The 23,493-nt window shown below is 45.3% G+C and overlaps 5 protein-coding genes across 5 annotated transcripts in view; 3 read left to right on the top strand and 2 right to left on the bottom strand.

Annotated features, from left to right (window-relative positions):
- Positions 1-193: 193 nt before the first annotated feature.
- LOC111070167 (3-hydroxykynurenine transaminase) lies at positions 194-2,113 on the top strand. The gene is made up of 3 exons (XM_022360530.2): positions 194-568; positions 949-1,811; positions 1,886-2,113. The coding sequence occupies exons 1-3, from the start codon at positions 419-421 to the stop codon at positions 2,058-2,060; spliced, it is 1,188 nt and encodes a 395-aa protein (XP_022216222.1). The 5' UTR covers positions 194-418; the 3' UTR covers positions 2,061-2,113.
- Positions 2,114-3,109: 996 nt separating this feature from the next.
- LOC111070169 (60S ribosomal protein L7a) lies at positions 3,110-4,692 on the bottom strand. The gene is made up of 4 exons (XM_022360532.2): positions 4,567-4,692; positions 4,283-4,406; positions 3,839-4,209; positions 3,110-3,543 (listed from the first exon to the last, which is right to left on the bottom strand). The coding sequence occupies exons 1-4, from the start codon at positions 4,579-4,581 to the stop codon at positions 3,238-3,240; spliced, it is 816 nt and encodes a 271-aa protein (XP_022216224.1). The 5' UTR covers positions 4,582-4,692; the 3' UTR covers positions 3,110-3,237.
- Positions 4,693-5,296: 604 nt separating this feature from the next.
- LOC111070164 (protein deltex) lies at positions 5,297-9,674 on the top strand. Its single transcript, XM_022360527.2, is given in 6 exon segments — positions 5,297-5,618; positions 5,770-6,365; positions 6,432-6,744; positions 6,747-7,714; positions 7,804-7,946; positions 8,010-9,674. Coding segments are annotated over 5 exon segments (2,157 nt in total). The 5' UTR covers positions 5,297-5,618; positions 5,770-5,933; the 3' UTR covers positions 8,311-9,674.
- Positions 9,675-14,748: 5,074 nt separating this feature from the next.
- LOC111069924 (serine-rich adhesin for platelets) overlaps positions 14,749-23,493 on the top strand; it is a 40,071-nt gene continuing 31,326 nt past the window's right edge. Inside the window, 1 exon segment of the mRNA XM_041594437.1 lies at positions 14,749-14,816. Within this exon segment, the coding sequence (XP_041450371.1) occupies positions 14,760-14,816 (57 nt within the window). The 5' untranslated portion in view covers positions 14,749-14,759.
- On the bottom strand, positions 17,195-17,842 carry LOC111069926. Its single transcript, XM_022360164.2, has 2 exons — positions 17,733-17,842; positions 17,195-17,663 (listed from the first exon to the last, which is right to left on the bottom strand). Exons 1-2 carry the CDS (start codon positions 17,812-17,814, stop codon positions 17,482-17,484), a joined length of 264 nt encoding a protein of 87 aa, XP_022215856.1. The 5' UTR covers positions 17,815-17,842; the 3' UTR covers positions 17,195-17,481.

Genomic DNA, 23,493 nt, shown 5'->3' with positions numbered 1-23,493 from the left:
AAGGCTATCACACGGAGAATTCGTGCGAACGACGTAGTTTCTCCCAGCAGAGCAGAGCAGAGCACTCCCTCCCCATCATCAGATAAGGGAGAGAGATCGCATCATTTACCATTTGTTCAAGTGCGTTCAGTTCATCGATAAGGCACAGCCATACTCGGGATGGAGCTACACATGTATAAAGCCGCCAGTGTGCAGCCGAATCGTCTCAGTTAGATCTTGGTCTTACAGCCAGAGCCACTCAAGATCTGTCAAAAATCTAATCCAATCTCATCCAGCACCTGTTTTGTTTTTGTGTGTGTGTGTGTGTGTGCAACTGATAAGCCGTTCGAGAGAGAGAGAGAGAAAGGGAGAGATCTTCTGGTTACGTAACCCCGCCCATTATCAGAGCATTCAAGAGAGAAACACAGAGAAATCAGAAATGGAAGTGCCGCCGCCTCTGGTCCTCAAGCGTCCGCTTTATGTGCCCAGCAAGACACTGATGGGGCCAGGACCCTCAAATTGCTCACATCGAGTGCTGGAGGCCATGAGCAATCCTGTCCTGGGCCACATGCATCCGGAATGCCTGCAGGTGGGTACCGTCCCCATACCGTAAGATCTATTTGAAAAAGGATTCCAATCAAGACAGTCGCATTAATGACATGCACTGTTTTGATGGTTGCTCCAGTTTACCTTATCAGCTGGCCTGGTCTGAGCCATTGAGATACAATGGATGAGTGGGGGGCGGGGAGGCCGGGTTCAGAGATTACCCTAGTCAGCATCATCTTTAGCAGGCAACGTACTCGAATGCATGGGTGTGCAGGCAGAGAGTCCGCCCGACATCTAACACAAGATCAGGCTGCATGCCAAGCTGAAAGCTCGTAGGCCTCAGTGGGTGCTGCCATATCAGCTCTGGCTCCGTAGGTGGCTTCGTTTGGCATCCAAAGTACAAGGCGTCTTTCTTCTTCACAGATTATGGACGAGGTTAAGGAGGGCATCAAGTACATCTTCCAGACACTGAACGATGCCACCATGTGCATCAGCGGTGCTGGCCACGCCGGCATGGAGGCGTCACTCTGCAATCTGATCGAGGACGGAGACGTTGTGCTCTTGGGCATCACCGGCGTCTGGGGACATCGGGCCGCGGACATGGCCCGACGCTATGGCGCCGATGTGCGCTATGTGGAGGCCAGCTTCGGGCGTGCGTTAAGCCAGGAGGAGATCAAGTTCGCCTTCGAGACACACAGGCCGCGCGTCTTTTTTGTCGCCCAGGGCGACTCGTCGACGGGAATCATTCAGCAAAACATCCGGGAGATCGGCGAACTGTGCCGGCAGTTCGACTGCTTCCTTGTGGTAGACACTGTGGCCTCGCTGGGCGGCACCGAGTTCCTCATGGACGAGTGGAAGGTGGACGTGGTGTACACGGGCTCGCAGAAGTCGCTCGGCGGCCCCGCCGGCCTCACGCCAATCTCCTTCAGCAAGCGAGCCCTCACCCACATCAAGCAGCGCAAGAGCAAGCCAAAGGTCTACTATTTCGACATCCTGCTCATCGGCCAGTACTGGGGCTGCTACGGCACGCCGCGTATCTACCATCACACTATCTCGTCCACACTGCTGTACGGACTGCGCGAGGCTCTCGCGCACTTCTGTGCCGTGGGCCTGAAGGCTGTGGTGCGCCGCCACCAGGAGTGCTCGCGTCGCCTGCAGCTGGGCATCGAGGAGCTCGGCCTGGAGATGTTTGTGCAGCGCGAGGACGAGCGCCTGCCCACCGTCAACACCATTAAGGTGCCGTTCGGCGTAGACTGGAAGAAGGTGGCAGAGTACGCCATGCGCAAGTGAGTAGAGCATAATCCTCTGGTATCATAATCCCTTCCCATACTAACCGAACCGAACCCATGGCTTCCCACAGATATAGCGTGGAGATCAGCGGCGGCCTGGGGCCCACTGTGGAGCACGTCTTCCGCATTGGCCTCATGGGCGAAAATGCCACCGTGGAGCGCGTGGACATGGTGCTCAGCATTCTGCACGAGGCCATTCAGAGCATAAAGCTGCGGGCTGTAAAGACCGAACGTTCCAAAATATGATTCCCCCCACTAGTTTAAATTGTTTCTTAAATAAAAAATACCCTAAAAAATAACAATTTGGAATGGGCAGAGAAAATTTGCTATTAATAGGATGGCAGTTGGGGGAGAAACGCTCCAATTCTAATTAAAATATTGTTAGATTGAATACAAGCTTAAATTTGAATTCTAGCGACCGTTACGCCGCGCAACAATTGTTTGCCATTCCCAACGGTTTTCATACAACATACAACGGTTAACATTGTATTAACATAACATTATGAATGGAAATGTTATACTATACATATGTTAAAAGCATTGTCGCGAACCAGTGATGTCATTTGCGCCTTTTTCCCCGTCAGATCTGTCCGTTTTTAAACCAGCCTCAGCTTGAAAAAATATCCAACTTCCACCTATCCGAGCTTGATTCTATAACTTTAAATGCCCTTAATGAGCTTAAGCACTATCAAAAGTAGATCTATAAACTGTCTGTCCTGTTTTAAATATATATATATATATATATATCCCTCATACTTTTTGTCGTTTTTTGAGACGAATAGTTGGCATCACTGAAGCGAACAAAAGAAAAACCGGAAAGGCGCCTCCTTGTGTGTGTATGGTGCGTGTGCCAACAAACATGTTTTTTCCACAGAAATTACAACAAATTGCTTATTGTACTAGTACTACTAGTGTATTGTATTTACTGGCGCGCTACACACTAATCACCTTTGTTGTTCATAAACAGCCTAAACAGATTCGATCGAAAAAGATTCCATTGCCCAAATTTCGAGATTCGGCAATTCATCTAGTGGGTAGATGTTGAGCATAAATCCATCCAGCGATCAAGAAACATTAGTTTCGATGCCGAAACAACAATTTACAGTCCATTCGCAGGACTAGGCTTCGCATCGTTTCGGAAACATTTCGTTTCCCTTTTCGACTTGCAAGAAACATTTCTCACATATGGGATAGAACTTATAAATGGTTTATTGAACGCCAACCCGAGTTGGTTGGCGTTGGCTCGTCCAAGCACTAACTCGCACGCACATACAAAAAAAAAACAAAAAAAATTGTACACTTAAAAGTTTATTGTTTCTCAGTGGACAGGCATATAGTTGATTGCCCGTTCAAATCATTGATGTGTACTTAAAGTCTCCACCTTATAGCATAGATCTTGTACGCTGCTGTTGGGCTGTGATCTCTAACCCTGCTTCTGGGCCAGCTCACGGGCCTTGGCGCGCTCCAGCTTGGCGATGCGGGCCAGACTCTTCGAGCCGAGGATGCCTCCGCCCCAGTGACGACGGATCTCCTCGTGGCGCTCATTGAAGTTGGTCTTGACGGCCTCCAGGACCTTGCTGAAGTTGGCCTTGTCGTTGTTGTCAACGCTGGTCAGGGCCAGAGTGGTGCAGGTCTTGCGGCGGACGAGACGTCCCAGGCGAGCCTTGCCCTTCACAATGCAGTAGGGCACACCCATCTTGCGGCACAAGGCGGGCAGGAAGAGCACCAGCTGAAATGCAACGAAAACAGAAATTAGTTCGATCGCTCAAAGCACGTGTTCGTAGGGTATGGTTTGCAGGTTGTCTTTGGTCTTTGCTTGCCTTAGCCCCCCCATTTCAAACAGTCTGTCCGACCGCCCGAAAAAGGGGCCATAAGGCAGAACACAATCAGCTGTCAATTTTCCACATGGCCGGTGCCTCTCACAGAGAGTGCGGGCGCCTTTCAGTTGAAGAAATTCAAAGTTCTACATCATTTGGTCAGAGACGGGAGACACGGGACTGGACTGGGCGCTCAGATACACTCACCTCGAGGGGATCAACATCGTGAGCGATCACAACCAACTGGGCTTTCTTCTGCTCAATCAGCTTGGTAACAGTGTTGGTACCGGCTGACAGATAGCTGGGCTTCTTCTTGGGTTCCACCTCCTTGCCCTTCACCTTAGCCTCGGCGATTTTCTTGAGGCGCTGCTTCTTGGCCAGGGGAGACTCTGGGCGGTATTTCTCCAGCAGCTTGAATATCTTGACCGCGGTGGTCTTGTCCAGACTCTGGCTGAACTGATGGATTGGTGGTGGCACCTTCAGACGCTTCTGCAGCACAGCCTTCTGGCGCTGGACGCGAATGTATTTGGGCCAACGCACGAAACGAGACAGATCGCGCTTGGGCTGAACATTCTGGCCTGCAAATAAGATTTATCGACATCAGTGGCTGTGCGAATGCAGAGATATGACATGGGTGAGAGGTCCACTTACCGATGCCGAAGTTCTTGGGACGCTTCTCGAAGAGCTGGTTGACAACCTTCTTGACCACTGGTTTCTTGACGGCCAGAGGAGCCGGGGCCACCTTCTTGGTCACTGGCTTCTTCTTTGGCCTGGGCTGCAAAGTTCGGGGAGAAGTGGGCACCATACATTATTTTCGAATTCACAACACAATAATAACAAAACAAAAAAAAACACAAACACAAAACGTTTTGCATTGCAAAGCACTGGTTTCAGCATCGAAATAATGCGTTCATTGAATTGCTCGCGTTATTTACCTTCTTAACAACCATTGTCACTCGGTTTTATTGAAAGATGTTCACGAAAACAGCAGATTTTTTGCGGGCCGCAAAAAAAGACCAGCTTTACGTCTGCTAGTCAAAAAGGTAAAGGAATGGTGGCAGCGGCGGAAATGGCCTGCTTGACAGCGCCGTTGCAGGGTTGCTATTTTCTCGCTCAGAGTTGCTATTCCAGGCAATATTTCAATGTCAACATCGAATCGATATTTTACTATGCGATTTTTACAAAACTTCCATCACGACGATAAAGGCACCGCGAACTTTTAAATTATATTTTTAATTAAAAAATATCCCTGTTCCGACTTTATTTTATTGTATTATTATTACCCAATTTGCAGAAACAAATTAAAACTCCAAAATCGGATGGCATCATTACTCTACGGCAAGACCAAAATTAGACGCCATGTACTTGTTGCCTAGAATAAGAAAATTATTATTTTTTTTCAAGACACTGCTAAAAATATCGTTTGCCTAACGTTAATTATGCTTTCCAGACGATTTCAGCAAAGCTGGACTCTCATTTCAGATAGGCCCGTGTGTTATTGAGCAATAAATCAATTGGATTTATAAAAACAAAACAATGTTTTTTTTTGCCTAAGTCGATATAGTCGTGCGATATAACACGATGGCAAATCATTCGATAGTTATGGGTGCATTTTGTTTTCACTGCTGTATCGTGTAGTTACCATGTAAAAACTGAATTTTGCTTGAAACCTTTTTGATTAAACCCTATTTTGTAAATAACCAAACGAAAATGACTACATTAAGTTAACTAATCTTTAAGGAAATCAATTCACCTATCGTAGAAAATTATATGATCGGTGCTGAAGGCTTCAGCTAGCAAGTAATCATAAGCCGAATATCAAAATCGAGAAATATATCAACGCAGCGAGAAAGGCAGCGCTGCCGTCATCGCTGCTTTGCTGTAGCTGCAGTCCGTACATACATCCGCGGTCAGAAATTTCTCGCTTGCGCTTGCGCTAGATGCTTAATTAATTAAGTGGCTTACTCAGTTTATCCGTGTGCATTAAGTAAGTTTTCGCCTGATATCGAATGATTTACGCTCCCAATCGGATACCATTATGCATACGTAGTGCAGCGCTTGCTAACGATGCACCCACCAGTCCAGCCACCAAGCCACCATTTTTAATTTCTTTGTTTATTTTGTGCTCATCTTCGTAGTCGCACGCAGTCGCAGTGGCAGTGTCAGCCAAAAATTCCGAGCTACCACGCAATTAAATAGAGAGATAGAGAATAGAGAGATTGATCCGCGGAACCATTAATAGCTATGGTGTGAGTGCATCCCCATCCTTCCCCCAAGCGGTGTGTGTGTGAGTGTGTGCGCGATGGCCACCAGCGCTGCGGGCGGACCAGCAGGGCCTGGAGCTGGCCCTGCTTCACCCCCCGTCAATCACACCCATGCCGTGTGCGTGTGGGAGTTTGAGTCGCGCGGCGGCAAGTGGCTGCCCTACTCGCCGGCGGTGTCGCAGCACCTGGAGCGTGCGCACGCCAAGAAGCTCACCCGGGTGATGCTGAGCGACGCGGACCCCAGCCTGGAGCAGTACTACGTGAATGTTCGCACCATGACCCAGGAGTCGGAGGCCGAATCGGAAACGGGCCTGCTCACGATTGGGGTGCGGCGCATGTTCTATGCCCCCAGCTCGCCGGCGGGCAAGGGCACCAAGTGGGAGTGGTCGGGCGGCAGTGCGGATAGTAACAGCGACTGGCGGCCCTACAATATGCATGTTCAGTGCATCATCGAGGATGCCTGGGCGCGGGTGAGTCTCCCCTGGAAAACGAATGTCTCTTGCCCAACTGATTATCCCATTTTATCTTCTGTTTAGGGCGAGCAAACGCTGGATCTATGCCGTACAAACATCGGGCTGCCCTACACCATCAACTTCTGTAATCTCACCCAGCTGCGGCAGCCAAGCGGCCCGATGCGCAGCATTCGCCGCACCCAGCAAGCCCCCTATCCGCTGGTCAAGCTCACGCCACAGCAGGCCATCCAGCTAAAGAGCAGCAGCAATGCCAGCAACTACACCACGTTGCCCAAGCTGGTGGAGAGCAAGTCTCTTCATCGAATGCCCATGAATCGGCAGCAGCATCCGCTGCCTGCGACCCACCATCACCATCATCATGTCCAGCAGCAGCAGCAGCACAACAGCAGCAGATGCAGCTTCATCATCAGCAGCAGCAGCAGCAGCATCAACATCATCAGACGGCACCAAGGAAGCCGCCGAAGAAGCACAGCGAAATATCCACGACCAATCTGCGACAGATACTCAATAATCTGAACATCTTCGGCAGCAGCACCAAGCACTCTAGCATGCCGGCAGCCAGTGCCAGTTCCTCTTCCTCATCGGCCTCGGCCTCCACCCACACGCTTCACCACGGCAGCCATATGCCACACGCGCACGGCCATCCCCACGCCCACACCCACATCCACGCCCACACCATCTCCAGTTCTCACTTCACGCATGGCAAAAACATTGTGACCTCGTCGATGAACAGCCACCACAGCCGCTGTTCGGAGGGATCGCTGCAGTCGCAGCGGAGCAGCCGCCTCGGGTCGCATAGGTCCCGGTCACGGACGCGGGCTTCCGACACGGACACCAACAGCGTCAAGTCGCACCGCCGGCGCCCGAGCGTGGACACTGTCTCCACTTACCTCAGCCACGAGAGCAAAGAGAGCCTAAGGAGTCGCAACTTTGCCATATCTGTCAACGATCTGCTCGACTGCTCCCTGGGCAGTGACGAGGTATTTGTGCCATCGCTGCCGCCTTCATCGCTGGGCGAACGGGCTCCAGTGCCACCACCGCTGCCGCTGCATCCCCACCAGCAACAGCAACAACAGCAACAGCAGCTGCAGCTTCAACTCCAGCAGCAGCAGCAATCAATCGCCGGTTCGATTGTGGGCGTGGATCCGGCCAGCGACATGATATCGCGATTCGTGAAGGTGGTAGAGCCGCCCCTGTGGCCCAATGCCCAGCCCTGTCCCATGTGCATGGAGGAGCTGGTACACTCAGCCCAGAATCCGGCCATATCGCTGAGTCGTTGCCAGCATCTGATGCACCTGCAGTGCCTCAATGGCATGATAATAGACCAGCAGAACGACATGAACAAGGTAAGGAAATGGAATTAATCAGACAAGGATGAGCTAATTTCTCTCTCTCTCTCGCTCTTTTTCTGTCTTTCTTGCTCTCGCTTGTGCAGAACCTCTTTATTGAGTGTCCCGTGTGTGGTATAGTCTATGGCGAGAAGGTGGGCAACCAGCCCATCGGCAGCATGTCCTGGAGCATAATCAGCAAGAATCTGCCCGGCCACGAAGGCCAGAACACCATACAGATTGTCTACGAGTGAGCATCGAATTAAATATTCTCATGTAACCATCTATAGCCATCTCCCTCTCTCTTTGACAGCATTGCCTCGGGCTTGCAGACGTCCGAGCATCCACATCCGGGTCGTGCCTTCTTTGCCGTGGGCTTTCCGCGCATCTGCTACCTGCCCGACTGCCCGCTGGGCCGCAAGGTGTTGCGCTTCCTAAAGATCGCCTTCGATCGGCGTCTGCTATTCTCGATTGGACGATCGGTGACCACCGGCCGGGAGGATGTGGTCATCTGGAATAGTGTCGATCACAAGACCCAGTTTAATATGTTCCCGGATCCCACCTATCTGCAGCGCACTATGCAGCAGTTGGTCCATCTGGGTGTGACAGATTGAAAGCAGAATCCAGAATCCAGGCGATCCACGACTCACCCTCCCACCGATGAGAGGCCCATTCCCGCACCCACAATCCCAAAATCTCTTCCATTTCGTGTTTAAGTTACTTCCTACTACATAATCTCAGTGTGTGTGCAATCCTCGTTACTCTTATATATTTTTTTCGATAGGATATATTGTAGATTATGAACCGCCAAGCGTTCGAGCTGCTCGAACCCTAAAAAACAAAAGCAACAACAGCAATGCCGCAACAGCAACAATTGTAACCTAAAAAACCACTTCCTTTCGCGCTCTTCCAATTCGTATTTCATAGTACGCTAATAGTTAATCGTACATAAGCTATGTATTAGCCAGCATTTAGTATAACAATTAGTTAAGTTTGTAAAAGAGAATCTTAAACCAAGACACCTATTAGTATTAGGCATAGAGAACCCCAAACCCAAACCCATCCCATCCTATCCCAAGACCCAAAACAAGCCAAGCCATTCCCCCAAGCAAATAAGAGAGAGGTGTGCCCCAAGCTGTGCCAAAATTAAAAAGAATCCCTCTCGTATCGGCCGGGGGAGGGGGTGCATATGTATATTTGTTGATATAGCATAGCTCTTGCCTCCTACGTATCATCTCTACCTCTCACTCTCTCTCTCTGTCTCCCCGTTCATTCATTTAATCATTCAATTCCATTTTGTTCTATGGTCATGCAATGCTATAGTTTTATTCAGAGAAAGGGAGAGAGAGAGAGAAAAGAGCGCGAGTGAGATACATGGAGAAAGAGAGAGATAGACTATCGTCTTTGGCCATTTATTCCATTCTTCCATTCAGCGAATTTGATGTGATTTTATTTTGAATTATTCAGAGTCTGCCTAGGCCTACTATAGAGATCATAAGTTACAATTTCTGATCAGCATATTCCACTATATATATACATACAATAAATATATAGGTATGTACTAAATATATACCTATACATTTATCATTACATTTAATAATAATATTTTTTTGTATTTGAATTTTTTGCACACATTTGATGAATTTTTGTTGCTTTCATATTGATATCATCGAACATCGACCTACATTTACATACATACATCGTATATACCATATGTATATATACGGAACGTTTAGAGAGAGATAGAGAGAGAGGAGATCATACGGACAGTGTTCTAGCAGGCAGCTCGTCCTAGCCACCATATTTGATATGATATACCGATACGATATGACTAAGTTGTATTTAGCACTGATTAGTTCTTAGAATTCACTTCGAATATTCCCACACAACAAAACAAGACACACAAAATCCATTAAACTTATATGTAAACCATACATACATTTATAGTTCAAATAAAGTAACTTCATTCATGTTCAAATACGCGTACTGTGGAGTTTTTGGAGGAAAGATCCAACAGTGGCCGGATAACGTTCTACACGTATGTATAACAGAAATGATTGCGAAAGTTGTAGTCCGAGGATAACATCTTAAACGGTTCACCCAAGGCATAAATTAGATCTAAAACGTGGAAGGAATAGCTGAATAAATTTCAAGTCAGGGCTATCTACATCATGCCTGATAAAAGTCTACATAATGATAACTGCAAGCAGATTTCTTTCTGTTTCACGGATTTATTCTTTGTGGATATATGGTACATATGTATGTACATAATATATATTATATATTTACATATATACTCGTCCTGGTGTTTCTTTTTTTAAATATAATGGTACACATTTTTAGTACATGTTTCCGGGTGTGTAAGCGCCATTACTTTCTGATCTACATATATTTAAACTATATTTCATTTTTTTATTTTATATTTAAATTATATTTTATTTCCCCCAAATCTTTGTGTCACCAGAGCTCTAGCCTTTGCCGTGGTGGTCTCCTCAGCTCCTGCCCATATAATTTCAGATTCAAATCAATCGATTGACCATTTTTCGGGGCTTCCAAGGTTCCATTTTCGGTTTTCGGTTTTCGATTTCGGTTTCATTTTGCGAATCACTTAAAATAAATTAATAAAAGACAAAAAGCAAATGCAACTTTTTGCTGTCTTGGAGTTGGAGCTTTCGTGTGCGATATGTTGGCAAAAAACTCTGGTGGCAGTTGCAGAGTTGTCCTCACCTTTTAAGGCGGCAACATGCTGCAGACGGCGTTGCAGTTGCAGTCGCCTCTTCAACTGCTGCTGCCTACGTGCTGACGTCAGCCCAGGCACAGGCACAGCCGCTGGTGCTGGGGCAGGCAGCAAGGACAGTGACCAAACGTGGATACTGAATTGTGGTTTTTGGTCTGGCTTTCACTGTCATTTTCCAGACCAGAGTCAAGGGCGCGGAGCGGTGAAGCCCTTCAGCCACAGCTGTTGCTTGCACTGACCGTTAGTTCGGTATTAGCCACATTTGACTGCTGGCAGAAAGTGGCTCTGGCTGTCCCATGCTAAAAATTGAACCGAACTGAAACAAAACGCTGAGACGTGGTTTTTGCTCCTGCTCCTGCTCGTGCTGCAGCCTGCTGCTGCTCTCCTTGTGCCAGTTGCATAAACAACAATGTTTTCCTAGAATTTTCAGTAAATTTCATTCGATTTTCGTGCGATTGACACTGATCGCTGACGTTGGTTGACATTCAACACACGCGCAGGCAGGCACACACCAACATTTACACGCATGCGCACAGACACGCACAATGGCGCCCGAGCAAGTGCAGCAGCAACATCAGCACCAGCACCAGCGCCAGCTCAGCATCATGACGCTCATTGTCAGGTGGTTCTGTCCAAAAACAGTAGTATGTCCCACTGACCCTGTGGCATTCGAAATGCATGCGCGTTGTTTTCGGCAACAGCGTCGTCCTCGTCCGCACCATTTTGATAAGCACTCGCGCGATAAGGCCATGCGATCGAGACATTCATCTGATTCGTACCTGTGCACCACCCCTGAGGGAGAGAGCCCGCATGGCCACATGAAGGGACTAGCCAAAGTTTATTAATATCAGGTGAGCCCAAAGAACGATTATTCCCACAATAGAGGTACCTTATCTTAATGCAGCTTTGGGATGTTTAGGCTCTCTATCTTTGTATCTCTTTCTGGAAGGCATAAGGCAGCTGATGTTTTGATTTGTAGAAATAAAATGTGACTTTATTTTCTGAATTCTCCTGATGGAACCAGGAACTATTAGATTATTTGGCATTCGCCACTCCGGTCAGCCACTGTCTTATTCTCTCCCACCCAGAAAACTCTCTCACTAATCCCTCAGATCTGCTGCTGCTTTTGTCACGTTCCTTATCTCTTAGGATCAGAATTCATACACACAAAAATTCAAGGAAAGCTCCATTCAAAACGCCGAAGTTTTAATACCCTTGTGGTTCAAAATTGAAAAACTAATTATACATATATAACCCCTAATCTCGTTTATAGAATTTCGAAGAAATGGTGCAGACATTTACATAGACAAAAAACAACTATATGCCCTGTACTTTTTGCTTTTAAATATTAATTTTCGACTTAATTAATTAATTTGGGGCTCCGAACATCTGGTCAAAACTAAAATACCCTTTCAGTGGTATAACAAAAAAACATGCAGAGGCAGCAGCAAATGTTGACAGCGTGAGCGACGCCCAGGCGAGGCGAACCACATCCGGACTGGGGGGAGGGGGACAGACCAAAAGAGAGAGAGAGAGGAGCATCTAGAAGGGGAGCCCAGCTCCAGTCCCAGTCGACGGCGCTGCTGGCGTCCAGACACGCTCTGCCGGGAGCGAGCCTAAATGCAGCCAGAACTGGCGCTTCCACAATCAGTCAAGAGCCTCCGCTCGTGCCAAACGGTTCAAAAACGCATTTCCATCTCGCCACCAGTCCCGCCCTAAGCCACAGTCCCCGCGCCTGCCCACGGAACGTTGCTCGCTTAACGATTTTCGATATCATTTTCGATACCGCGATATCGATTTAAACTGTTTTGTGTTTTTTTTGTTTTCGTTATGTTTTATTTTTCGTGATTCTTTTTTGATGTTTTTATTACTTGAACTCTAATTAATCAGCCCTACTAAAATAAACAACCAACGGAGCAAACCGCAATCAATCAATCGTCAATCAAACAGACAGACAGACCCAGTGACCGAGAGAGAGAGAGAGAGAGGAAAGCAAGCACTTTGCATGCGATAAAAACCGCGCACAAGTCGCTGACAAAGCCGCACGGCTGTCCGAAGGAGAGGAGACCAGAGACACAGACGACACAGCAAGCAGGCAACCTGATCTTTCCGTAAATTAAACTATTCACAGTTTAAATATTTGCCGAACGAATCGCATATCCACACAAGCAAATAAACAGATAGAGAAAAAAAATACACTTTTAATTGTTGTTTTCCACGCGTCTTTTGTCGCCATCTCGCTCCGCGTTTCCATCTCGAGTTACGAAATCCGCCACCTCGAACGTCGACGTCTCTGATAAGCAGCAGCAGAGCAGCAGGTGAGTGCCACAATGAGAGATACAATGTTGGAAGGGAATTTTCTAACAGTTTTGCGGTAATTTTTTGCGGTTTTCCTGATGGTCTGGCGCCATCTATCGGCATGCGGCACGAAACCATACAAACAAACAAATTGTCCAATCGATATTCCCCGACTATGCAATACCCTTACACAGGTGTAGAACTTAATATGATTTTGTTTTTGTTTCTTTTTCTAACTTTAAATCTCAATATTAGCTGCATATTTTTCATGACAGAGTTTAAATTTCAATTGAAAACTCTGACAAAATAAATAAATGATTGGAATAGTAGCATAGTAATAGATATAATAGATAATAGATATATATTATATGTACCTTTACGTATCTTTTTCATGTTTGATATTCATATCCCTGACTACTCCCTAGTCAACCCAAACCCAACAAAAGCCTTTTCTTTCGTATATTTGCGATTACAATTTAAATGGCGATCGGGGGCACGAAATCAAAGCCTATTCAGATGTCAAGTCGAACATCCATTTAGCGGGTTTATGGGTCATCTATCAAATCGGAAAACCAATAAAGAGAAATACGCCAGACAAAACCATACGTTACACAAAAAACGACCAGCCATGCAGTGTGGGAGGGCGTGTGGCCAATGCCCCAAGATTCAAAACAGATCACAACAGAATCCCATAAATTTATAAATGGCCAAATATCGAAAAACAAATCTTGCATTTAGCTGTGCGGCAATTACAAACCGTTTTATTATCGAACATTCACACGGATTTGGTCAGACAAGATTTATGACAATAATCGTAAAAAGCATAAATGCAAATTCAAAGCCCATTTCAGTGCCCATTTCAATCGCGTCTAGCGATAAGTGTCGGTAAGTTAAATGACCCTTTGTATGCCTCTTATAGGAGGACATCTACTACAGATGGCATATGGCACAGTAGATCTTCGATCTGGATAGAGCTGCTTAGATTGCCTAGATTAAAGTTAGAACAACTAATAGTGGAACCTTTTAAGTGTGGATGTATATCATTAAGAGATAGGCAAATTCGGTAACTGAATGAATACATATGTTGATCAATAAATCAATGAATATATGGATCTTCAATACACCAATCCACACATCAATGGGCAATCCTGTATCTCCACCTAACGAGCTGTTGTGTTTCCCTTAAATATATATTAGCTTAGATTAGAGTTCCTAACTTGTTCAGACACCCCAAAGCATCTCTATCACTCAATCAATTCGATTCTGTTTCAAGTTCAATTGTGTTTTGGCACCGAGGGGCACCTCAACCTCATCAGGCTGATGGAGTGGCTTGCCCAATTGTGGTTTTTTGAACTTGTTTGGCTTTTGGCCCCCACCGCACACCGCACCGCCCTCCCCCACCGGACAGCTCCTCTCTAACCAAAATTGCAACGACGCCTGTGCTAATCAAGCTGGCAATTCAATGAGCAGCAACAACAGCACTGCTCATGGCTCTGCCGTTTGTTTTTACGAGTACTCGTATTCATATGCAGTTGCTGCTGCTGCTGCTGCTCCTGCCGCTGCTTGTGCTGCTGGCCATGTTCGTTCTTGGCCATTTACGGGGGAAATGTCACAACCTGTTGGGGTGTGGGGACACTCTGCTTCTGGCTTGCCTCGTTCATCATGATAGATCGCAAATAATATTACTCAGCGAACCGACCAAATCAACAACAGCTAAAAAAATCATCAAGTCAAAATAAATCAAAGTGAGAAATGTGCATCGAAATAATTGCATCATCAGCCAGGAAAATATATAAAGTTTTCTTTCCATAGATAATCTTTAACGATCTGCCATTGCCGTACATTGTTCCATTTAAGTTCAGAAAATTTATGGATCCATCTTTAAAATATTTGTAGCTTTCAACTGAATTCAGATACAATTATCTTTCCGTTCCTTTCCATAATTCTATATATCCCAGACAAAACTATTTTAGAGATTAAAATGCAAACGTATCACTTTTTTTCCATTCGTTTTTAGCTATCTTTGAGATGGAGTTGGAATGCGATTTGGGTGCCATACAAAATGAGGAATTGCTGAGGAAAATGGTAAGTTCTAGCACAGAATCTTTATTTATAACAAGAGTTTAAGGAAATCATTTCACTCGATTTCTTTCAATGAAATTCCTTCATTTCCCCACGAAGCTTGTGTCAAACTTAAGGATATTTCCTTCGAGATATTTATCCGCCCCTTCTGGAGACTTATCCACCTCTATCTCTGCTTTCTTTGTCTTTGTTCCTCTGTTCCCGCCATCGCCCACCTCTTTGGCCAGGTTCATTGCCTCTTTTCTGGAGCTGAAGCTGGACCTGGACCCGTCCCTAATGCTGTTGTCATTGCCTTTAAAGACCAGACACAGACGACACTTTCCAGAACAGACCATAGCCAGAGATGGGACATAGCCGCCACATCGACTCAATCCAGTCACTCGCTCAGTCCATCAACCCAACCCTGTGCAACCTGACCAAATTGGGTCATTTATGGGGTTGCCTCTTGCTGTTCTCGTTGGTTGTTGTTGTCGCGTATCGTCGTGTCGTGCCGCGTGGGCCGCCGCTCGTCTCTTCACTTGGCTCAGACGCTGGCAATAATCGTTAAAAAGTCGTTAGAAAAATCAATGGAAAAGCGATGACGACGCATAGGAGAGACCTGACCAAATAATGATCTATGTATGTATCCAAAGAGCTGGCATCTGCATCAAAAAAGAACAGGACATATCTACCAATCGAAGCTTTTAATACCCTTGTATATAGATGCATCGGTCCATGGTAGCTCTGATATAGAAAACAAATTTTCATCATCTTTGGCTGTGGCACCTGTGGCATCAGATGCGAATGAGACAAGAAAGTTTTTACTTAGAATTGTTTTTAACTAATTGTTCGAGTTTTTTTTTAAATGTTAAGATAAGATGCGATTAGATAGGAAACTGCAACTGTCAACTTTAAATAATATCTTGAGAAAATACCCATTTTTTCCCCCAAATAACGGATCGTTTCCTATAGTAAATCATATATGTATGTAGTAGTCCGATCTTGGAAGACATTATTCCTCATTAAATATGCATATAGTTTATGCATCCGTTTAGCTTTTATCTGTGGTGCGGCAAACATCTGGTCAAAATCTTAATACCCTCGGCGAGGGTATAGCAGACGCAACAGACGATCCGCAGCCCACGCAGTGGCATTGCTGCTGCTGGGTGATAAAGCCTCGGATGAGTCATTGGCCATGAATCAATTTCAGCGTTTTGGCCTCTGGCCTGCCAGAATCAAGTTGCCCTCGCTCTCTTCTGTGCTCTTCTGCGTTCGTCGCTCCAGCCTACCTGCTCCTCCTCTCTCACCTTAGAGCAGGTAGAACAGTGAGAACGGTCACGCTCTCCCCCTTGTCTGTGCTTCCTTCTTCCGTCAGCCAGCGATGATCTCTTCTGATCCTCTCTAAGACGTTTAGCTCTCTTCTGTACTCGCTCTCTTCTTCCTACTCCTCTCTGGGCTGTAGTTCACTCATCTGCTCTGCTCCTGGCGATGATGTCATGCAAAGCCTGTCTTGAAAGGGATGGCAGCTATTGCTGGGAGAGGTTTTCTCACTTCGTTTCTGAGTTTGTATGCGTGAAAGAGATAACTGAGCTCTGCTGCTGCAGGCAGTCAGAGTATCCCCCCTTCCGACGCTTCTGTTTTAAATTTCAAAGAGTTTGCATCCCTGGTAGCCGTCAGAACAGAACAGAGCAGAGCAGAGTAGAGAGCGTTGGCTGTTTCACGATTCAAGTCTGGCATTGAGGCCCAAGACTCGATTCGATTCGACTCGATTAAGCCCCGGCGTGGGCTGTTTGTCGCTGCTGCTGCCGCCGCCGACGCCGTCGACGCTATATAAATCAATAAGCCAGAATCGAATTGGCACAGAGACACCCGCGTATGGCAAATGGCCAAATGCAGCAAGTGGTGGCCACTGTACAGTAGACACCCCTCTCTCTCTCTATCTCTCTCAGCATCGTCTAGTCACGACGTCTACGTCTACGTCTGCGCAACGTCTGCGCCACCATCACTATTCTCCCACCCCCTCCCCTCTATCGTGCAGTCCGTCGATGAGTAATTTTTTGTCGCTTTTTCGAAAATGAACTTTTTTCGAATGTGGGCGCCCCACCAGTTACGATATTGGAACCCGTTCGAGAGCTCTGGAAATAATCTCCAACTCGTCCAACACATATGTATGTACATACATATATGTGTGTATTCTATTTGTTTGCATAAATCTAAACTGTATTGTATTATATTGCAACAATGACACCCACCCTTTTGGCGGGTACTGATTGAATGATTTACTTGTGGATTCACACACGGTATAGGGTGACAGCTGCGACGGGAATGGTGACAGAGACACAGCAAAGGAATCCCCATTACATTCTTTCTCGAAAGTTGCGAAAAATCAAGGCCGAACCACGTTCATTTATAAAGAAACACATTTATTTTCAATATTGGCACGTTCAATTATTGTAAACATATATAAACGAAAGAGGGGTAAAGCGTGGGCGTGGTTGGCAGTGAAGCATAAAAAGTGTAAAATTAAGCTAAATGTTTGGAACAGATACATTTATTCAGTTTTTCAACCAGTGTATCTCATTTTAATCCAAGTCTATTTAACATTTTTATTTCCTAGTTTAAGGATTAGCTGAGAAAAACTTTCATATTTTCCAGCAACAACTGTTTGGGAAAAATTTGGCAACAAAAATCAAGTTTTCCTCCCCGTTCCAGGAGGTCTATGGCAAAAGTCCTCACAGCCCTTTTTTCCATCAAAGAAACCGCACGGCTCTTTACCCTTGCGCACTGCATAACATTCTTTAGTCCTTTGATTAAAGCCCCAAGTGTTATGAACATAGCACTTAAGCCGGCCCCCAGTCAGCGCGCAAACAGCTAAATTAGGTATGTACATATGTACATCAAATATTAATTTGTTTGAAAAATCGACTCAATCTTACGTACAATCATAAATGGGACTTCTGTTGAATGGCTTACAAAAGGCAACCGCAACAAGGAATATAATAAATATGATTCGGCACTTCATTGTGTCTGCAACGATAATTGCAGGCGAAGCATTATGGCTCTCAATATATAGACTTCAATTCGATGTGGTGCAGGCGAATAAAGATTGCAATTTCTATGGATCGTTCTGCATGTCAAACTGACTTAATGTAATACCACATCGGGACCGGTAATTCAAATCGCATTCGGAAAAATTTCAAACATATAAATTGGGTATGACGGGTCGCCAAAGTTCACCCGTTGTTCGTGTTAATATTTGGGAATGTTAAAGGTTTGCTCCAACCAACGATTGGAATCTGCTTGAATCATTTGTTTCCTGGACGCAGACCAGACCCTCCTCTTGGCTGCCACAGTCCTCGCCTGGCCCGACTTCCCCGCCAACGGGCGAAACGGAGAGAGCTCTGCCAAAGCTAAGCCCTGATCGGATTCCAAGAGAAAATTACACGCTCCCAAGACACTGTGCGGCAGACAGAGTCGCGCTGGTTCGGTCTCGTCATCTACGTATTCGTAAGTATTTCGTATTCGGTCATATCTCTCTCTCTCTCGCCACTTTTGCTGCTGCTGCTGCTGCTGCCGGCGTCAGCTGATGACGACAGCGTCTAAGCTTTGGGCCCGTCGCCGTCCACTTTACGCGGCTTTGATTCTGATTGGAAACTTCAGTCTGAATTATTTTGGTGCCTCGAATGCAACGTGCGAACGCTCCGTGAAGCAGCAGCTGCCCCACACACAAAATCCAAAACCCAAATACAAAAGCCACGATCATTGTTTTTTTGTTTTGTTATTTTTTTTACCTGGCCGATCGAATAAAAAAAATATAGAAAAAGCTAAAAATTATTAGCTCTTTATTGCACGAGAGAAACAGAGAAAAAGGAAAAAAACGACAGAACCTGAGATCAAGCCGGGACAAGGATTAGTCACGTCCAAACCAAAAAACCTATTTATTTCTCCTGTGCTTTGCCGGTTTTCAACCACAACTACAACAACAACACGAAGAGAGGATCAGCGAAAAAGTGGACTGACGATCACACATTTATCTCTTTCCCCAGCGCCCTCTTCCCAAAGCAAACCAAACCGAACCGTGGCCTGAGGTAATTTATGTTCATACCCTACACTCGGAGGGCATAAGGTTATTTAGTGTGCCTATATAACAGGCACAAATGAAGGAGACCAAATTTTGTAAACAGATTTCGAGTGTTTTAAAGTTTTGTACCTATTTATGAACTACAACAACCGTTTAAATTTAACAGCTAGAACAATAAGCTCATATGTAGATATGTATATCGAGCAATTTAAACTATTTTCTCTTTATCAGTAGTTCAAGCTATAAATCGAATCATAAGGTATCAAACATGCCCAATATATGTACATATGTATGGGTGTGCATAAAGTTTTTACTTTCGGGAAGAGTCTGCCGTGCAATATTGGGCGTCCTACGCTCTCGCGACTCTACCTTGAGCAACTTTCACACTTTCGCACACACTCATTTTGGCCCCTGTCCGCCTGCTCCCTCTCTCTCACTCTCTTGTTCGCCGTATTGTTTGACTTTGCACAACAGTTAGTCAGCAAACGGTTTTAGTATCTGTATCTACATATATACATATGCATGTATGTACATATGTATGAATGTTTCTGTATCTGTATCTGTATCTGGCCTAACTGGCTGGTAAACAAACAAACGGACGGATCTTATCTGGGAATTAGTGCCGTCTTGGGTCTTTCATCAGTTGATTGAAGATCACAAGTGTACAGAACAGCTGGTTCCTGGCGGGGGCGGGGCTGGAAAGACACAGGTACAGGCAGAGGCCCCGGCAAACTTTGCCCGCGGCCATATGCTAATCTAGAGTGCATCTAATTACAGTGGAACACGTTTCGACTGCCGTAGGCTGCTGGCCTTGTCAGCGGTGCTGCTGGCTCTGCCGTTCTACACCTTGTAACAAAACCAGATCATAGCCAAAAGGGATTCCTGTCCAAAGCAGCACCGTTCTAGCCTTATTATTGGTCATAGACCATAGACTGAAGACTATAACAATGCATTGCTAAGTTTTGTGGTGGGGCGATCGGTGATCTCATAGCGAAATTTGTGCTTTTATTTTTAATCTATACAAGATCTGTTAAGTTCAGCAGCCACTGGAAAAAAATCTATTCTCAAAGATTGTGAAATGGGACATTTTTGTGGGGAAATTTGATTTTAGATAAGCTTTGCTCAAGTAATTGAATGATCAGTTATGTGAAAACTTCTTCACGCCAGATCAGCTGTGGCCACTCACACTCCCCTTCACACTCAATATCAATTGGAGGATCAATTTTTGTGGGGTTCTCAAATTATACTAGAAACGAATAAACTTTTATTTTATTCAATAATGGATCCAAAATATGTGTAGGGATTTTTGGAATGCATTGAATTCATCGTGAACCTATTAATTATATCGTATAGCCTTTATTCGAGAAAATTACTTCTTCTTATTCTTCTGCCAATAATTGATAAAACAAACTGAAGTTTATATGTACAATGTACATACATATGTATTATATATTCGATATATTCAGTTCGAATTTGATCCATCAGTGATGGAGTTATATGCGGATCCATTTGATATGAAGTATGAGTAATTACAAATCGCTGTGAATCGTATATCACTCTGAGGAACGGAACTCCAAGTGCAGTAATAAATAAATCAAAGTTATTGTATGGACTACGTTATGCATAAAGATATTCTCCCATTCGCTTCGTATGAGATCATTTCGACTACTGCTCAGATTGAGGGAGATCTCTCTGGTGTTTCGCGTAATTTCCACACAAATATGGCCAGTGGCCACGACGATTGTTGGTTATACGACAGATCCATCGACCATATATCAAGTTTGCATTATAATTTTCAATGCGTGCGCGATGCCTACCTACCCCCAAGACCCCATAACCCATGCCCCTCTGCCTGCACACACGGCAGCATTTGACAGCTGTCCATCGATCAAAATGAGATAGAAACAAATACAGAAACGGAGTTATACGATTTTTCCCATGGCGCACAGTAGAGCCCCCAACAGGTCGGGTTGGTGCTTAGTATGCAGGCGGGGACCCACGAAAGTGCTCCACTTTCGGAGAACAGAACAGATGTTTGGGGGAGACTGGCTGGCTGGGGGCATGTTTTATTCACCTGGGGGCGATGTCATACCCAAAATAAGACAAAATACAATTAACAGCCCAACCGAAAAATCGAAAACAAAATTTAAAAAAAAGCACAAATAATACCGTGTCTACGACAGCGCAATCATAAACATGTTTCGCTGGCTCTCGACTGTGCTGTTACTCTGCCGCCTGCGCAAGGTATATTAATTAGAAGGTATGGCAGTTCAAAATGTGTGTAAACAAATAAACATAAGCCCATGACTCATATGATTTATAGTATAGTAGTGTTATAGTGTCCCACTTATCAAAATCTAAAACAACATCGGACTTTGGTACCCCTCTTAATTATTGTGCATTGCCGACGTCGACGTTGGCGTTGGCGTTAGCGTACACGTCAGCGTAAGCGTAAGCTGCTCTGCTGCTGACACAATTGGCGGACGGACGGACGGACAGGGGCAATTAGGTCGCTTGCATATTAAAAGGCATCAAAATTGAAACGAAATTGGTATAAAAATAACCACTGACGCTCCAAGTCAGAGATTGGGGGTTGGGTTGTGCGAAGTACAAAACAATTTCATAAATTGAACTGATTGCCGATGGCAGTCGCCGCTCTCGATCGCTCTCTCTCTTTCTATCACTTTCTACGGTACGCCACCGCTCTCCCGTTATCTTGGCTACACTGTACAAAAAACAAGTTCGAAATTGCATGTAAAAAACGTTTCTTTCGGATCTTCTTGGTTCATTTGACATCAGAAAGTTAGGTGCTGATATTTGAATACCAAATGTGGATGCATTTTTCTCAGTGTACCCTCTATCTTCAGCTCTGCTCTCTCCCTCCTTTCTTGATCACTTTTCAATGTCAAAGCGGTGCCCACGGAACAAGAGACTTCAACAGCAAGAGGTGGCGCTTTAGTGCCGTTGTTTTGCTCTCTCACTATCGCCTGTTGATCTCTCCCACTCTCCCTCGCTCACGTTCGCCCCTGTTTTGATAGCCAGCTATCTTACCATATGAAATTCTTGGGGCTTATCGCCATTGATATGCACCTGAGAGGTGGGGGAAGAACAGTTAATCGTGTGCTTTACGCACTGTATTGCAAAATGGAATGACCCAATTGGAATACTGCGCTCTCCAGCCCTCCGAACTGCAGTTTTATATTATATCAACATACATACATATGTATGTACATACATAAATCTATCCCCTGAAACAAGCTTGTTTTCCTTCCTTGTTTCAATTAAGTTTTATTAAATCTTAATTTCAATGGCAAACGATTTCTTGCCAAAAAATGGGGGGAAAAGAAACAACGCGCAGCGTTGACCTCCAAAGCTGACACGACAGCAGAAAATACAAAAAAAATAAAATTAAAAATTAAAAAAAACCTTTAAATGAACGGCACAACGGCACAACGGCACAAATGAAATGAAACAAAAACAACAATAAAAAGAAACACACAAAAACTTAATAATAATTTATCAGCATTCGCACATCAACAAAATCTCGCACGTCACGTCATCATCATCTGTCGCAGCAGCAGCAGCAGAGAGAGACGGAGAGACAGCGATCCATCCCATCCCATCCATTCCTCATCATTAGTGGAGGAGGGCGGCTTGGCTTGCAGTCAGCGGCAGCGCCGGCGTCGACGCCAACAGGTTGCCGTGCGCTGCCACTGCAGAGGTGCGAAAGAGCTGCTGCTGCTGCTGTGCTGCTGTTGGCATCGTCGCCGTCGGCTTCAACTGGTTATCATGGGCGCTTTTAGAAATTACGTCATTCGTGAAGTGCTGTTGAGGCTACAACGTGTATTTAGAATAAGGTGAGAAATTTACTGACAACGCTCTCACGCTACTCGACTAAGTAGTCGCACAGGCAGGTGGAGCGGCTTTCAATATACATTACATCTCACCCTAATATAAATACACCTTGGGCGGCTCTCTGACGACGACCAGTTCTTGCAGCAAAGTTTTCGCAGACACGCACACGCACAAGAGCAGACATATACATATGTACGTGTGTATGTATAAACACAGAATTGCATTTGTCTTTCTCTCTTTGTCAATGCCATATCTATTGGCGGAGAGAGATGAGTGAAAGCGGAGCCAGCCAGCGCCATCTGTTGTGCCATTTGGGCTTTGTGTGGCGAACACAAAAAAAATAAATACAAATTGACGGTTTTTGTGGCCAAATGATAATGATTGAACCAAAAAGAAACCAATTGGCCATCAATCATTGCAATGGTACGGATATGATGTCCCGGCTATTGGGCAGATTTCACTAATAGCCATAAATACAAAAAATACGAGTATTGTGGGAAAATTACTTGACATAGATGATACCCTATAGATCAATGCCAGTCTCAGATACGCTACCATCTGGAAAAAATGATTACCATATCCGAATCTTTATACATAATGCAATTTTGCTAGTTTAATACTAAAAATTTCACGATGTTTCGGAAACCCATCCCAACTTGAATAATGAGAGTTTGAAACGAGCTCAGGAAGTTCTGGCTGAAATTAGGCACTCCCTCCACCTCTGCCACTCTGCCACTCTGCCACTGCCTCTGCCTCACCATCGCA

The sequence above is a fragment of the Drosophila obscura genome, unplaced genomic scaffold (genome assembly GCF_018151105.1).
Source record: "Drosophila obscura isolate BZ-5 IFL unplaced genomic scaffold, ASM1815110v1 contig_28, whole genome shotgun sequence".
Taxonomy (NCBI): Eukaryota; Metazoa; Arthropoda; class Insecta; order Diptera; family Drosophilidae; genus Drosophila; species Drosophila obscura.
This window is presented reverse-complemented; position numbering and strand designations above follow the sequence as displayed.

What these genes read in the sequence shown, in the direction of transcription:
- LOC111069926 (XM_022360164.2), bottom strand. Translation starts at nt 17,814, where the DNA reads ATGAAGTGCCGAATCATATTTATTATATTCCTTGTTGCGGTTGCCTTT. An exon ending in CAGAAGTCCCATTTATGATT is followed by an intron (nt 17,664 to 17,732) that starts GTACGTAAGATT and finishes TACCTAATTTAG; the next exon opens with CTGTTTGCGCGCTGACTGGG.
- LOC111070169 (XM_022360532.2), bottom strand. An exon ending in TCCCAAGAACTTCGGCATCG is followed by an intron (nt 4,210 to 4,282) that starts GTAAGTGGACCT and finishes TCTTATTTGCAG; the next exon opens with GCCAGAATGTTCAGCCCAAG. An exon ending in ACGATGTTGATCCCCTCGAG is followed by an intron (nt 3,544 to 3,838) that starts GTGAGTGTATCT and finishes GTTGCATTTCAG; the next exon opens with CTGGTGCTCTTCCTGCCCGC.
- LOC111070167 (XM_022360530.2), top strand. Translation starts at nt 419, where the DNA reads ATGGAAGTGCCGCCGCCTCTGGTCCTCAAGCGTCCGCTTTATGTGCCC. An exon ending in TGCATCCGGAATGCCTGCAG is followed by an intron (nt 569 to 948) that starts GTGGGTACCGTC and finishes TCTTCTTCACAG; the next exon opens with ATTATGGACGAGGTTAAGGA. An exon ending in GCAGAGTACGCCATGCGCAA is followed by an intron (nt 1,812 to 1,885) that starts GTGAGTAGAGCA and finishes GGCTTCCCACAG; the next exon opens with ATATAGCGTGGAGATCAGCG.